We start from the raw sequence: 15,640 nt of genomic DNA on the forward strand, positions 1-15,640 counted from the left end.
ATCCTAGACAAAACAACCTACCTCATCTTGTGGCTCAGGGTATGAGGAAGTTAAGTTGTGTGCTACAAGGTTATTAAAAATAGATCCTGATAACAAAGTCATATCCCTCAAAGACGTACTTATGAGCTAAGCTGTGTGTTATGGTCAGATTGGTGGCTTTGCATTTTTTTAATGCTTCACTAAAACCAGTAATTTCCAGATGCCTTTCAAAAATCTTGCAGTTCTCTGTGAAAAATCTGTCAGAAGGGAAAACAACAGGGAATGAAATTAGCTGGATGGATAATTGTTGTGGCAGGATGTCTAGTTGTCTTGTTTGTTGCTCAGGAGAAAAGTTCTGTCTTCTTGAAAACCAGAAATTGGTATCTTGAGTTTGGAAGCACTAAACATTCAGAAAAAAATCCTTCATTGACACTTTCATATCATGTAACTGTTTTAAACTTATCTTGTATGCTGCCTGAGTTAGGGGCAGTACTTTGGCTGTGAGCTCCCAGTATTGGCTGAGCACATCCATGTCCTGCAGTTTCACCTGGTGTTGTGCTGGTTGTAATGCTGGAATGGCTGAAAACCTCTGTGTGAAGCCTCTGAGCCATATTCCTTTGTGTTGCTTAAGAAAATATTCCAATGAGAAAATATACCAAGCATCCTGTTTTGCAGGCTATTTAGAAAACACTTTTATTAATACACAGAACTGTTCTTTTACTGATAGCACTTAACTGTCTTAATTAAAACAAAATAGTAGCTGTTACATGTGGGCCAGACAGAGAAGCTGCCCTATTGTTCTGTGTGGAAGAGGAATTTCAGGAGGAGGTGAGGGTTGTGCCAGCCACCAGCCCCTCGTGGTAGCAGCCAGGGCACTTCGTGGTGCTGCTTTTGCCACTTCCTTAAAAGAGAGGAAGGAGCAGGAGGTTTGTGTGTTCTGTGCTGTCATTTCAGTGACAAATCCTGTGGTTTAATGACAGGCTGGTTTACGTGGGAGATGCAGCTCTGCATCAAGGCAGAAATGGTGCTCTTGAATGAGGAGGCATCAAGACTACTGCCCCAGCATCCCAGAGAATTGGTTCGTCCCCAAAGACAGTAGGGTGGTCTTCATTCACAGTAGTGATGTTTATGCTCTTAGGGCTCTCAAGATAAACTCTAACAAAGGCAGCTGTTCTACCCTCCTCACAAAAAAAAAAAAAAACCAAACAAAAAAACAACAAAACAAAACAAAAAAAAAAAAAAAAAAAACAAAAAAACCAAAAAAACCCCACCCAAAAATAAACAGAACAAAACAAAAGTCAACATGTGTGACTTGGATAGTAGAAAATGCCCTTTTACTGTTCATCAAGTTTTGTAAAAGATTTTATCTTTGAATCAGGTATAGGAGGATACTGGTTGATTTTGGCTTTCAGATTTTGCCAGGGCTTCATGTTTTTGTTTTCAGCACTTGTGGTTTGCCTTAGCTGTACTGTACTTGCTATATCTGGCAAGCTGTGTTCTCTCTTTTAAAGGCACGCAAAACAAGTCCATGCCCGTTACAATCTCATTAAGTTCCTCTCTAGCTGTTTCCCCCTTTGGTTGTGGATATTGCCCATATTTGGTTCTACCTATGGTGCAATCAGTTTATATCTGATTGTGTGGTATGATACGCTGTCTTGCCTGAGCAAACCCTGATAATTTATGGTTAGATGTGGCCTAGATTAGCATCTTATGATTTTAATGTTTAAAAGTACATTATAAAAGATCTTTTATGTAATGCAGTAGCAACAGGAGGCACAAGGACTTGCCTACAGCAAAGCTGCTCAATTAAAACCAAGGGGATGATATAAATGGTATAGTTTTTTTTCCTTTGGAGTACCTAAATATTGTGCCCTAAAATACAGAAATGGCAGTCTATAACCAGGAAACTCCTTAATTTGGTTTAATAACTACCTGTATTCACAATCTCATAATCACAGTTCTCGTGAAAACACGTGCTTTTACACTCTACATGGTGTGTTTGTATTAGACTTTAAAAATTGAGAATTCTCCTAAACACTGTAGGGGCTCATTTGGAAGTACTTGTGGTTTCATTAAGTTCTTTGGTCTTCTAACCGTAATTTCTGCTGTCTGTCACATTAGCAAACTATTTATTAATAAGCAATTGTCATTAGTGTTTTGTTTTCTTGTAGGTATTAGTTGTTCTACTTTTGTGCATGTATCTGAACAAAATCAGGTGGATAAGAATATCCACTTAATTTCTACAAGAAGAAGGGGATAATTGAAACACTTAGTGATGTTGCCTAAAATATTTTCAAATAAGCATGTTTGAAAAGGCATACAGGTGAACTCTCCAGGTGTTTTTCAGAATTTCTTAGTCACAACATTGTGCTCATCTTTCTGACTGAGATGCTTGTTTAGACCTTGCTGAGAATGCAAAAGTGCTGCTTTACATTCACCATCTCTGTATCAACAGTGAAGTGGAAAGGTTGGGGAACAATCTTTGCCTAACAAAAGGCATCTCAGAAATGCTACGTATTGTCTTCAACAAGATCACATTACTTACAGTTTCTGAGCAATATTTGAACTGTAAAGTGAAGTCTTCCAGCAAGGCATGGCAAGCATATAATTTTTTGATGACGATTCCAGTGTATTTCAAATCCACTGTAAGACATAATTATCAGCTGTCATCTGGAGAAATGCTGGAAATTTGGTTCAGTATTAAATAAATATAGCTTGTGATATCTACCTTAGAATTAAGAATCTAGTCTTCTTACACCCCAGCATTTTATGGCTGTCCTTTGTGCTTTTGTACTTAACAACAGAAGGAGTTTGTTGGTTTGTTTTACCACTGTATTCTGATTTGTAAAGAGCATTCAAAAATCCATTTGCTCGTTAACAGTGCATTTCTTCTCTCAATAGCCAACTACTCCACCAAGCCAAGGGAGGCCTGATTCACCAGTTTATGCTAATTTGCAAGAACTGAAAATATCTCAGTCTGCACTTCCACCTCTACCTACAAGTGCTCCAGTCCAAATAAATGGGGAATGGGAAACCCATAAAGACACGACAGGACGCTGTTATTACTACAACAGAGGATCACAGGAGCGAACCTGGAAACCTCCACGATGGGCCCGAGATGCAAGCAGTAATAAAGGGGATTCCCAGAGCCATGCAGATCATGAGGTAGTTCCTTCTGAGATCAAAAACAATGAGATTGTAATGCATATGAATGGTCTTTTGCTGTGGAATTTGGTATCTCTTGGTTTCAAGGTGTCAAGGAGTGTCTTTCTTTGTCTTTTTTGTTATGTGTCTTGGTATGAAGTAGTCAACACTTTCATTCTTGAGTTGCTTTTGTGTACAGGAATGTGTACATGATCTTTGTAGAAGAGTAACATCATGTAAAAATGCCTGTAAAAACAGCCCCATAGCAGATACTGTTACTTTTGATTAGGTTACATTCAGGCCATAAACATATTCATGGGTATATCAATGGATTTTTTCATTATGTAAAAGTTCTGCTTTTGCCAAGCCTTTTGGAAAAGCTTTGCTGTTGACCTTGCTTGAGATAGTTGAAGCTTACTGTGAAGTTATTTATGTTAAAAGATGATTTGGACTAATATTTGAGGTGCCAATTTATTCTGTGCAGCCAGTTGCTAGGGAAAGTCTGATTGTGAAGTGTGTTTATCTGAGCTGCACTGCTTCAGATAAAGTCAAGGAATAGTTGGGAGATGGATATTACTATTTAGATATGCTTAAAATACTGTTCTTGTGTCCAAACAGTACTGAGGTTAACTGGTTTCTTGATGGAAAGAGAAAGCAAATATTTATCAAAATATCTTCTACATATTTCACTTCTATATTCCCTTTTCAGAAATATATATATATATATAGTTTTGGTGGATTTTCTCCTGCGCCAACTATATAAAGTGTCTCTATGTATCATATATATATATATATATATATATATATATATATATCTAAGCTATAAAACCAGAGTTTAGTTTTAAAATTGAATTATGGATGACTGAAAAATTTTGATTGCTCGAAGCCTGTCACAGAAGTCTAAGAAGTCTACCTCTGGAAAGTTATTAACAGGAACAGGAGAGAAAGGGAAATGGAAGCCAGTCATCTCCTTTGGCACTGGCCTTCACAGCAACTGTGACATTCACAAGCATTTAAATAGACAAATTTTGTTGCCTCAGGCGAATGGCAGCAACAGGCAAACAAATGGAATGTTTATGCCTGTCCCTTTGGTATCTCTGGTGATGGTCTCTTAATTTACCACTGACTGTCCTTTTCCTGGAGAAGACTGGTTTTAGTCTGGGTAAGCCGATTGCTTTTTTGAGTAGTGGTTCTCCTTGTCCTAGTAATGGTTCTTCATTGTAGTTCCATCTCCTAGTAATGGTTTTCTCATTGTTGTAGTTCCATCTCCTGATAATAATTTTCTCATTGTTGTATAGTTCTTCCTTCTTTTCATGGAAGGATTGCAAGAGTTCTTTCTCCCTCTCTATCTGCAACCAATCCCTCTGACTCCTACTCATACATCTGTACCATCACTTCAACCACATGGTTGCATCTTTGGAATGCTTGATTTTTTATTTACTTTTTTTAAATTGCCCACAACTTCTTTCGTCTCAGTTCTTCTGTTTATTTGTGATGCTTCAGGTATCACAAGTTGGCCATCAGGCAGTTAGTTATGTCTATCAAGTTTGCAGACTTTGTGAGACCAATGGGCAGTACATGTTTTGATTTTTAACTAGACGCTAAGTCTGTATTTCCAGTAGCATAAGCTCCTTAGGTAACTTGTGTCTTGACTGGGTAATCAAAATATGGATCTAGGGGGAGATGCACCTTGCATGGTCATGTCAATCCACTTACCAGCAGTCATGTTTTGATTTTGAAGCTGCCTTTCCCCCCACCCCTCTTTCCTTTTGTTTCTTTTCTGTTCTGCATTTGGGAACATGCTTCACACTCCACTGTTTGCGTTCCTTTTTGGAACCTCTGGGCATTTAATCCAATATAAAGTAAAGATTGATATCCAAGCCTGAGCTGCAGGAAGTTGTAGGGCATCTCAAATTTTGTCTGATTAGGAAAGGTTAGTGCTAACACATAATAATTATAAGGTGACTTTTATGCTAGTCTGAGTTATGCTCTTTTAAGAATAAAAGAGTACATGCAGAAGGATAAAAAGCTAGTTTCTACTGATTTGTCCTCAGAGGAACTTGTGTTGTATTAGGTAGCAAAATGGAAGGTGATGTAAAAATGAGAACTGAGATATCAGATATTGTAATATATGAAACATGACATAGTTTATAGTTGGTCTTTGAACTTTGTGATTAGCAAATCAAATTTTATTGGATAATTAAAAAGGAACAGAATTGTACCTTATTTGCCAAAGTAGCTGGTCACAGACACGGTACAAAGAAAGAAGTTGTAGATCATGACATTTAAATGGATGTTATGTTACATGGATGGGATATGGGGAAGCAGTGAAGTCCTATGGACAGGGCCTGTGAGAAAGTGTATAAGCTTTTGGAATTGCAGATAAAATGTATTAGAGGCAGTGATTTGTTGATGTATCTGAGGAAGGTGTGCTTAACAGTAACTAGGATGAATTTGTCAAGTGAAGTGATTTAATTAAGTTGAACAGTAAAAGGAATGAGTTGTCACAATATCAGAGAGGACAAACCCTTAATACCTGGATAGGAGGTCATAATGTGAAGTAGATATCCACAAATTATCCAACAGCTGTAGAAAAGCAATGGGTTTTAATTGAATTTCAAAACTAGATTTAAATTGTGTCCAGAATGTGATTTCATTCTGTGTTTTTTGTTTTAATATAAACAAATGGGAATGAAGGGATGATAGCTTCCTTAATTAGTATTCTTCCTGATTATTTTCACTTTCACAAGTAGTAGTAACATTAAAAGCTAGAAAGGTTAAGTGATAGAAGGGAAATAGATAGCTGTTCCTAGTAAATGCATGGTGATGAACTGGTCTCTGCCCCCAGGAACTTCCTATGTAAATAGAAAAAAAGCCAAGAATGACAACAGAAGCAATGCTGTGGGGTGCCTTTTCTGTAATTCTCTTTAATGTCACAGCAAAGATCTTATGAGGTGTAAGGTTGGACACCTGTCTGGTTAAGATGGCTTTATTTAAGTGTGGGATAGTGTAAGTGGGGATGAGACTTGAGATAAAGCATGGACAATATGAAAAAAATGTATAGGCAGGCAATACTGAAAAAGTGTTGAAAGTGAAATTGAAAGCTGTGGAACGTGGTTTAGCCAGTGCTCTCTAAACCATGTTGATGCAGCTTTAGCAGCTGTTCCTGACAGCTAGGGGACAAGGAGTGCCTTGACTTGGTAAAATTTGTAATAACTCAGGAATTTTGTTGAAGTTTAGGTCTGCAAATGTACAGGATATGAGTTAAGCCTTGCAGCATCTAAACTATTATTATATGGATGCCATGCAGACAGACACATTAACAGTCATCCTACTATACAACAGTGGTTTTTCTAGGGGAATTTTTGTTTTTAGGTCCTCTGTTTAGTTTTATCTGTATAGGGTGTTTCTTCAGTATCAGGAGTTGCTTGGAAGAGGCAAATACCAATGTATTTTATTATTAGGTAATAATCTCTGCAGATAGTAATAATAAAAATGTCCAAAGTCTTCTATATTGATTTGCCATATGTCAATGCAATTAATATGTAACTATTAAAACCATGTAAACATAACTACATGTATACAATATAGCTATGCTATGAAACAGTAGTTCAAATAGGGTCAATAGCACCCTTGGCAGCCCTTCAGTCTTCATTCTTCAAGTGTAAAAATGGGCTGAAGGCTCCCTGCTCCCTTTGCTCTGCTCTCCTCCCCTCCCCACAGTAGTTAGGAATTGGCACATGAGAATTTCACATTGCCCCATGTGCAAGAGAGGTAGCACTGGTTAATCCATAGCTTACATGCTCACATTCTGTAAGCTGTAGAGGACATTTGCATTTTGTCATGTTCCTTAATTAATGGTCTAAAAATTTCCTGTGGGTTTTCCTGTGCTTGGTAAACTGGGTCATGTCAATTAAAGGAACGTGTGTCACACAAGTGGCACACAAGGTACTCAGAAAAGTAACACCAAAAACTATGTAGAAATCATTTGGATATGTCACTAAACATATATAGTCTTTAAACCCACGTACTTTTAAAAACTGGGGAGCTTCTGATAACTGAATATTTTTTTGTAAGGCTTGATTTTTTTGGGAGAGGTTTTTTTCCTATTTAGAGTTGAAATTGTCTCTCTCCTGCCTTCCAGTTTTTCCTGAAAGACCTTATACCAATGTTATTGAACCGTAATGTTTTATTCCTGTTGTTTCTGCGTAGCAGGGTGTCTTAAATGTTTTGCCTCCTGCTAGCTGAGGATCCAAGACACTGTAAAAGGAAATCTGCATAGAATTCCTCAGGAGACCACAGTGTAAAGATGTTGTGGGAGATGAAAGAGGGAGATTTTTTTTTGATGCATGGAGTGGATGCTTAGAATAAGACTACAGTGTGTTAGCAAGGAGATCAACAAGGTTTATGGGGGAAAAGAAATTGTTTGATGTGTTTGTTAAATCTTTTTTCTGCACTACACATTAAACTTGTTCCTAGGATAATAACTGATTTCTACCTTCAGGAAACAAATTTTCACCTCAGCTAGCTGTGTCTTGTGGAAAGCGTTGCTTTTGCAATGCTCTTTTTCATGTGCATCAGAGTTGGAAGGAGGAGAGTGGAAATTCATAATATTTTAAGTTGCAGTGGACAAATGCTGTAAAATGCTGCCATCTGAGAAGGTGAAACTGGAGTTCCAAGTTGTCCTTAATCACTCCTTTGTTTCCAGATGTATTTGAGAAAAGGAGAAGGATTTAGGTATGAAATTAGGGATGGTGGTAGAAAACCGAGGTAGCAGGGCTCTCAGTTTTTTTTAAAGCAATGCAGATTACTAAAGCTAACTCTCTTCATCAGTAATGTAAATTTGTAGGAATGAAATTTGGATAGACAAAACCCCTGGAGTTTAAATTTGCATAGTGGAAATTAACTGAGTGGTGGAAATGAAAAAAAAAATTATCAGTAAAAGCTAGTTCTGAAAATACTTTGTCTGCACTGTAAAAATGCATTTCATTCTCTCATAAGATATAAAAATGTGAACTCCCTGTTTTCATTACTATTCTCTTTCTAGTCAAATAATCTTTGATCTTTCAGATTTTAAAGCGCTTTCATTCTCAAAACTGCCTTGTATGTTTCTGACTACTTGTAGCATCTTTCATCAGAAGAAAACGACCACAGTTCTTGTTACAGCCAGTCAGATAGTCAGTATGGTTCTCCTCCAAAGGGTTGGTCAGAAGAGTTGGATGAACATGGTCAAACCTTATATACCAATGACTATACTAATGAAAAGGTACTTTTTCCTTCTTCTCATCATGTGTTCTAAATCTTTTCCACTAATTCACTTCTAGAAATGAAACCTTCATTTCCAAAAGTGAGGAGTGTACCTCAGCAGTAGCTCTCTTTGTCTTTTTTAAATATGCATGAAGCTTTAGCAAGTGAACAGACCCTTTTCTTATGTATGTTTTTGTTATCTAGAAGAAGTTTTATTTCCATTTATGTATCAGATTATATTAAATGAACATACCATGTATAATTTTTTTAGTTCCTGCCCTCCCCCTTCCTCTTGGTTATACTTCAGGAACGAACTTCATAAGTTTTTCTTACTGTCTTTTAAGAGCTGCTGTCTTTTAAGACCTTCTAGTTAAGATGTTTTTAAACTGAATGTAATGCTGCTTTATCACTTTTGTAATTTCCTTTGTTAAGAGATTTTTCACTACTGCTTTCAGATGTAGACAAACTTCTTAATTAAACTACAGCCATATCAGCAGATTTATGCCCTGTTCTTACAATCTGATTGCTACTGACAACTTACTGGGATTCTGGGCATGCCATAAAAAATTCTCCCACTTAGGATAAATTACAGTATTTGTTTATATTTGTAAAGCAGTCCATTTTTCTAATTGTTCACTGAAGTTGCATTTTGAGTTTTTTAAACTTCTAAAGTTCACTGAATCAGTATTTTATCATATTGTAGCACCACCTGGTCTTGAGTTGAATTAGGCAAGTTTTATTTGCAAGAATTTTCTAAGTAGTTAGATTTTTTGTCAGTTTTAGAGTTTTATCCTCTTCAATCTGTTTCTGACAAACATCTGTAAAGCACATTCCTATGTTTTAGCAAATATACAGCCTTCTTTTTTAATTGCACTGGGATTGATAAAAAATGGCTTTTCCTACCACAAAAAGTTATAGAAAGGCAATCTTGTGAAACCTGCTTGAGCCAAAGCCTTGCTGTGAGTGTTTCTGTGTTTTTCTGTAATCATCTTGTTGAATTTTGCTCATTACAATTCTTTTCTTTCTCCATGAACAGTCCCAGTTGTCATGGGTTTACTTCTTTGATTGTGGAAGGTGCTTGTAGAGGTTATAGAAATTATATTGTCTTCTTCATGATTTGTCTAGGGACTGCATCTCATGTTTACATTGATATTTTAAAAAAGTTGTTCAAGTTGTTCAACAAGTGCATAAATCTCTCATATTATGAGCACTTGCTGTTTGATCTGCTTTTTTTGTAATTTTGTGTATAAGATCCTGATGCAGATCTGATGGAAAAATTGTGCCTCCCTAAACTGACAACATAATGTTGATAAGAATGAGATATGGCACCTTTAAAAAAAAATCTATTTATCACAATCTCTTGTATGATATTGTGGGACTTTTTTCTGAGGTGTTACAGACGGAAAAAATCAGGATGCTGAAAGCTGTTACTCTTATTGCAATCTAAGCCTGGTTAGTTAATGGAGGTTGTGCATTAGACACGGCTGAAGTGGATGGCACTTAATTAAAAATTAACTTTAAATCTCAGGTCTCAGAGATTTACTGTTGTGACTGTCACTCTGATTATATTTTCTATCATCACATTTCTTTCTGCAGTGGATAAAACATGCAGATGAACAAGGTAGACCATACTACTACAGTGCTGATGGTTCCAGATCAGAGTGGGAGTTACCTAAGGTGAGTGACCTAAAAAAGAAACTTCAAAAACTTGGGGCTTTCCCCTCTTCCTGAATGCATGTTCTATCAGGCCTTTAACGTGAGGTACTAACAGCCAGAGGACTCAGATATTGCTGTTTGTTATTTATTGCATTTTTGTGGAATTTCTGATGATGAAAAGGAAAAAAATGCACTCAAGGACATGAAAAATAGATGTATGTAGCTTATTCAGATGTCAAAGGAGATCTGGTGTCTTTGCTGAATAGAGCAAAGGTTTTATGCAGGGCTGCAGAATAGTATCTGTGATTTTCGTGTGATAAAGAAGGACTGTATAGAAAAAAGGAGAAATTTTCACTGAGAAATTGTAGTCTATTTTTAGAACCCTTCTAAGTGCTAATACAAATAAGTGTTGAAAAACAAAAGTTTCAGCACAATTTTGTGGTATCTTTGAGGATGGCACAGTTTCACCAGAATTGTGTTCTGGTATTTTTTAATTTAATAGTCAAAATAGAAATTTGTAGGGAAGTGACATATCTGGGGACACTTGGTAGTCTGAGGATGTATCTACTACTATTTAATTCTCATATTCACTTCAAAAAACTAGGGCATTTGTGATATGGATGTATGTCTTCCCTGCTATTTATTCAATACTACATAATAAGCTATGGCCGTGAAAAAATTGCTTCACACAAAACTGTGTGCATAAAGCACAGCAAAAAGCACATTTCTCCATTATTGTTTTATCAGTACAAAAATCAATGTCTTGAGTCACTTCCACTTAGAAAGGAGCAACTTTAATAAGTAGTGCTTTTTACTTGTGAGAAAATATTTACATGAAAATTATGAATGAAGTTATATACTAAGCTGTTTTGTTATGTCAGTAGAAGAATGTGCATCTGAAGCACTGAAGAGTTGAGTTAGCTTTGAGAATTCTCCTATGTCAGTCTGATGTGTTGGATAACTTAAGTTTTGTAGCATCTGAATGTAACAATATAATCTGTACCTATTGGTTTTAAAAGCTGTTTAGCATTTGATTAGTTATTGAATTTTTTAGAAGTCTTAAAATCTGATAGACCAGGTTTTACCAGAAGTAATTATTACTTCAATCTGTATAATTGAAATAATTTTGGGGAATAATGTCATGAGTACTTCATTCTGTGACTTCTGCTATGCAGAAAGTTTTGACTTGGAAGACATTGTATTTCACAAAAATAGATTGAATTGGGATTTGAATTAAATAGCAAATTGCCTTTAATCCAATTAGAATAAATCGCAAAGGTAATCCAGAACCATTACCTGAGGTATGTTAGGAGGCATAAGGGAGGGGGTTCTAGTATTTGTTTAATAATACATGTTATTCTAGTTATTGTAAACAAAGTCTGAGTTCTGTTATATTAGCAGCCACTTTGAAAATTAAACATAGCCTTTGGTTTGTAATTTGTGATCTGAAAGTGATCATATATTGATGTTAGAAATTTTTCTTGAAAATTACTTCTCATGATCCATTTGGGTGGAATGTACTTTTTAATTCCTTCTTGAAACTAGTAAATCTTGACTGGTAGCAAATAAAAGGTTAACAGAAGAAAAAGAGCAATTGACTCTTAGATTCAGAATCCTTGGCTTTTAACTCTAAATTCTGTGGAATAGATTAAATATTTCAGTGAAAGATGTAGATGGTTTTTGTAACTATATATTTGAAGATGTTATGCTTGTGAGTAATTAAACATGTTTGAAGATTAGTCTCTCAAAGATCTTGCTGAAGCTGGTTGTAAAGTACTCACAACAAATGAATTTGAAAGAGCACACAGACCACAAAACTGCTTTGACGAAAAATAATCTATGCTAAAAGTTCTCCTGAGTAATGAGAGAAAACCATAGAAAGATATCAGCATTGTAACACTTGCTTAAATGAAAAGTAAGTTACTAGGAAAAATCCTACTCTTGTTCAGTTTTTTTGGTTGTTTTTATTTGTGGTTTTTTTTTTTTTTTCACCAGTGTATTTAACACCAATATTGCCTTCCAAATCTTGTGAAATAACGTGATGTAATAGCATGGTCATGTACTGTTATAGACCAAAAAAAGAATAGAATCTTTTTGTTAGATGGTTCTTAATAATCTGGATTTCATTAGACTAAGAATGGTTCAGAGATTTCTGGAAATAGCACACTAGCTGAGCTAATACTGTGACATTAAAAATCTTCAGAGTAATCGAATTAACTATAAATGTGCACATGCTTGGGAATAACACACTGTTCTTGTACATGTGTTTAAAATTGTGAGGGTATATGTTGGGAAGGGAGGACAGTTACAAAACAAATCACTTTAGACAGTCTCACAGAAAGCCCTCCAGTCATGTGGATTTAAATAACATCTAGGAATAGCTGGATGCCTCTGGCTAAAAATGATGTTTCAGATGCAGTAGCTTTGACAACTGCTGAAAAGTCTATTAAGGCTCATGATGAGTGTGACCCAGCTTTCTGCAGTGGAACAGAAGAACATATTGAATTAATCTTTAAAATGGTTAATAATATTTTAATCATAGTTTCTACTAGATCCTGCAGAAAACTTAGATTTCTCATCTGCAGCATTCTCCTGTATTCAGTTTTTGGTTCTTGCAATTATTAAAAAAAAAACAAACAACAAACAAAACAAAAAAACCCAACCAAAACAATCAAGCAACAAAAGACCCCAACAAACAATCAACTAAAAGTTACAAAATAAAATATGTTTATTTCCTGTTCAGTGAAAGAATATTGTCTCAATTCAGTTTAAGGGCTACAACCCTATTCCAGAAATGTAGTTTTCTAATAAGAGTTTTATGACTTAAATGAGAAATCTCTAGTAAGGGTGAGGGGAATTAAACTCATCTCAGGAGTGCGACCTCCCTAATTTCTGAAGTTTCAAAAATAAGTTAACCTATCAAAATGACCACAAAAAAAAAAAAAGGTGAGAAATCTAATAAATATACAAATAAATAGCTCAAATAAGAGTTAGAGGGGACAACCTAATAGAAAGTAGATATTAAAAATCTCTCAGACTTTTAAAAGGCATTCCTAGGCCAACACCTGACATAAGAGCATGATGCTTGGCCTTCCTCTGAGCAAGCTCACTGATCCAAGAGTAGCCTTTGGAAGAAAATGTGTCTCTGTAAGCTTCTGGAATGAACTCAGTTTTAGTGTTAACATTTACAGACTGTGATATTGAAATTGCCCGTGTTCTTCTCACAAGTTCCTGCAGCATAAGCTCTCCTTGCTGTAGCCACAGAGGAAGCAGTAGCTGGAGGAGTTTCATTTTTGGCAGCGTTCATGGACCAGCAGTCTGGTAATTCACCCTGTGCACTGCCAGCCTGGGGGTGAGCTCAGGGGCCTCACTTCTGGTACTTGGTCTGACTGATGGGGACCTGGAAGCTGTCAGAGTGTGATAGCTGAAGAAATTACAGTAAAGCAGGGGGCAGGTAATGTCAGGAGCATACTGTGCAATCAAATGGTGAAGAAAAATAAATATGAGAACATGCAAACAAAACTTGGTTGTCTTGTGGTAAATTTGTCTTGTTCTGAGCTGTGCTGCTGGATTTGAGGTTTACCCTCTGTGCTGGCATTTGAGTCTACTGCAAGTCAATGCACTAGGTAGTTTCATTAGCAGTAGTGACATTCTTGTGCTTAAATTTGGGATTGGCTGGTGAAAGTTGAGACAGCCTCAGTTGGTGTGAGGATCCAGGTGGTTTTCAGCAGCACAAGTTGTTAAAAAAACAAACCTGAGTTAAGTATGAGAAGGTAGTCGGCTTTTTTTCCTTTTTCTTTAGTATTTGTATTTCTACTCACAAAACTGGTCCATCTTCCTCATTCATCCTGGGGTTTAGTGCTCTTACCTCCCCCCCAGCCTTTGCTTGGGCACACAGCAGGACCTGTGGCAATCAGCAAGGACTTGGGGCTGCTCATCAAAGATGAGCAGCCTTGGTGACCCTGAGGATTAAAAGGGAAAGCAATGGGTGTCCCAGAGAGCAAAGTGAACAAAGTAAGTTATCCAGAGGTGTCTTTCAGTCACTGGTACATTTGAGCTCGAGCTGCTTGTCCCAGTGGTCTCATTCTGCCTGGGTTCTGTTCCTTCTGTGTGGCTGAGGCCCCCAGCTGCTGCCACCCTGACATTCTCTGGCAGAGAAACCTTCATTCCCTAGAGAAAGGAAGGGAATGAAATCCCTTAAAAGGGCAAAAATAATCCTTATTTATTTAGGAAAGTTTAAGAAAAATTGATACAGCTTTTGCGTTTCTTATCAACTAAATCAGTAACACTAGGTGTTACGTCTATCACAACAACAAAAAAGTTTATTCAAAGCCAAGGACAGTAGGAGTGCTAGAAAGTAGTTTTGTTCTGAGGCAGCTTTAATTTAAGGAAGGTTCTTCTATTTCAGGCAGTCCTTTGGGACAGCTGCAAATAACGTATATGAGGTGCTAAAGGGTACTAGGATAGCGCAATGTTTTTAAATGCTGCTGTTTTGATCTTTGATTGCAGTAAGGTTGTCTAAAATGCTTCACTTCAGGTCCTTACCAGCTTTCAGTATTGGTTGCTTCCCAGTCTTTTCTCACTTAGCCCACTCAGTTCCTTTGGCTGAAGATGTTGCTAACACAAACCAAGAAGAATCTTTTTTCTGTTTCTTAAAACTGGCAGATCTGTGCAGTCTCTGTAAGAATGGGGACAACTGCTAAAATAACTTGGAGGTGTTACATTTGTTTCAGCCACAATTAGGTTAGGGCAGAGCCTTGAGCCATGCCATGTATCAGCTTAAAATTAAATTGAAATCACTCAGCCGGTTGAGAAGATAGAGGCAAAGATATTGAGGCAAAGAAAGCCTTTAAGTAGCTGGAGAAGGTTTTGAACAAATTCAGCAATGAAAAGAATACTCTCTGACCTAAATTTACACTACTGGTGTCCTTGAACTACAGCAAGAGCTGTTACAAAAAAAAAATAAAAATCCCTGTTTTGCGTGGTGTGTGCAGTCAGAGAATGAGCTATTTGCTCATGTGCCCCCTGTGTGATAAGAGATGCTCCCAATGAAATGAGGAACAAGCTGGGCTGATGTACCAGAGGGGTTAGTGTAATGGGACAAATTTGAGTTTGTGGAGGATTTCCACAAGGAGGATTTCTCAGGTAGGCTTTCCAAGGACAAATTTGGAGTTGTGTTCTGCGTTTGTAAAAGCTTTAGCTCTAGGAAAATAACATTGCATGCTAAGAGAATGCTGTTAAGGCATGTGGTGTAGCAGGGGTTGACCCACCAGGCAGTGTGTAGTCTTGAAGGGTCAGTTTTATTGCAGAGGACAGCCTTGCCTGATCTCTGTCTTCAGGATCACACCAAGTCTTAGGCATAGAAATCCTGCTTATGATTATGTAAAAACAAGATTTTGTTTGAGGGGAAGGCAAGCCCAGCCTAGTTTCTGGTAAACAATGGTAAATACTCCAAATGCAGGAGGAGAGAGAGCAGCTCCTGTGCAGGTAGGAGTCCTGCAGAGTGCCAGGGAACCAGACCTGAAGCTGTTCTGCAAGGCTTTTTGACCTGAGGTTGGGTGGGGCAGAGCAAAGGGTCGCAGGGTGCTGTCATCCATCCAGGTGAGCCTTCCAG

At 37.1% G+C, this 15,640-nt stretch overlaps 1 protein-coding gene across 33 annotated transcripts in view; it reads left to right on the top strand.

Moving 5' to 3' along the window:
* The window catches only part of ARHGAP12 (Rho GTPase activating protein 12), a 75,424-nt gene that overhangs the window by 29,642 nt on the left and 30,142 nt on the right, over positions 1 to 15,640 (top strand). For 18 of the 33 annotated variants that reach the window (XR_014953212.1, XM_085572978.1, XM_085572985.1 and 15 more), the window contains 3 exons: positions 2,881 to 3,144; positions 8,249 to 8,389; positions 9,967 to 10,047. Coding sequence is in view for 32 of the 33 variants with exons in the window: in XM_085572978.1 (XP_085429104.1) it covers positions 2,881 to 3,144; positions 8,249 to 8,389; positions 9,967 to 10,047 (486 nt within the window). In the remaining variant the exon portion in view is untranslated. The remainder of the gene's footprint in view (positions 1 to 2,880; positions 3,145 to 8,248; positions 8,390 to 9,966; positions 10,048 to 15,640) is intronic. The other 15 variants (XM_085572987.1, XM_077788815.2, XM_085572991.1 and 12 more) reach the window with 2 other exon arrangements.

This window comes from Lonchura striata, chromosome 2, assembly GCF_050655825.1.
Source record: "Lonchura striata isolate lonStrDom1 chromosome 2, ASM5065582v1, whole genome shotgun sequence".
Lineage (NCBI taxonomy): Eukaryota > Metazoa > Chordata > Aves > Passeriformes > Estrildidae > Lonchura > Lonchura striata.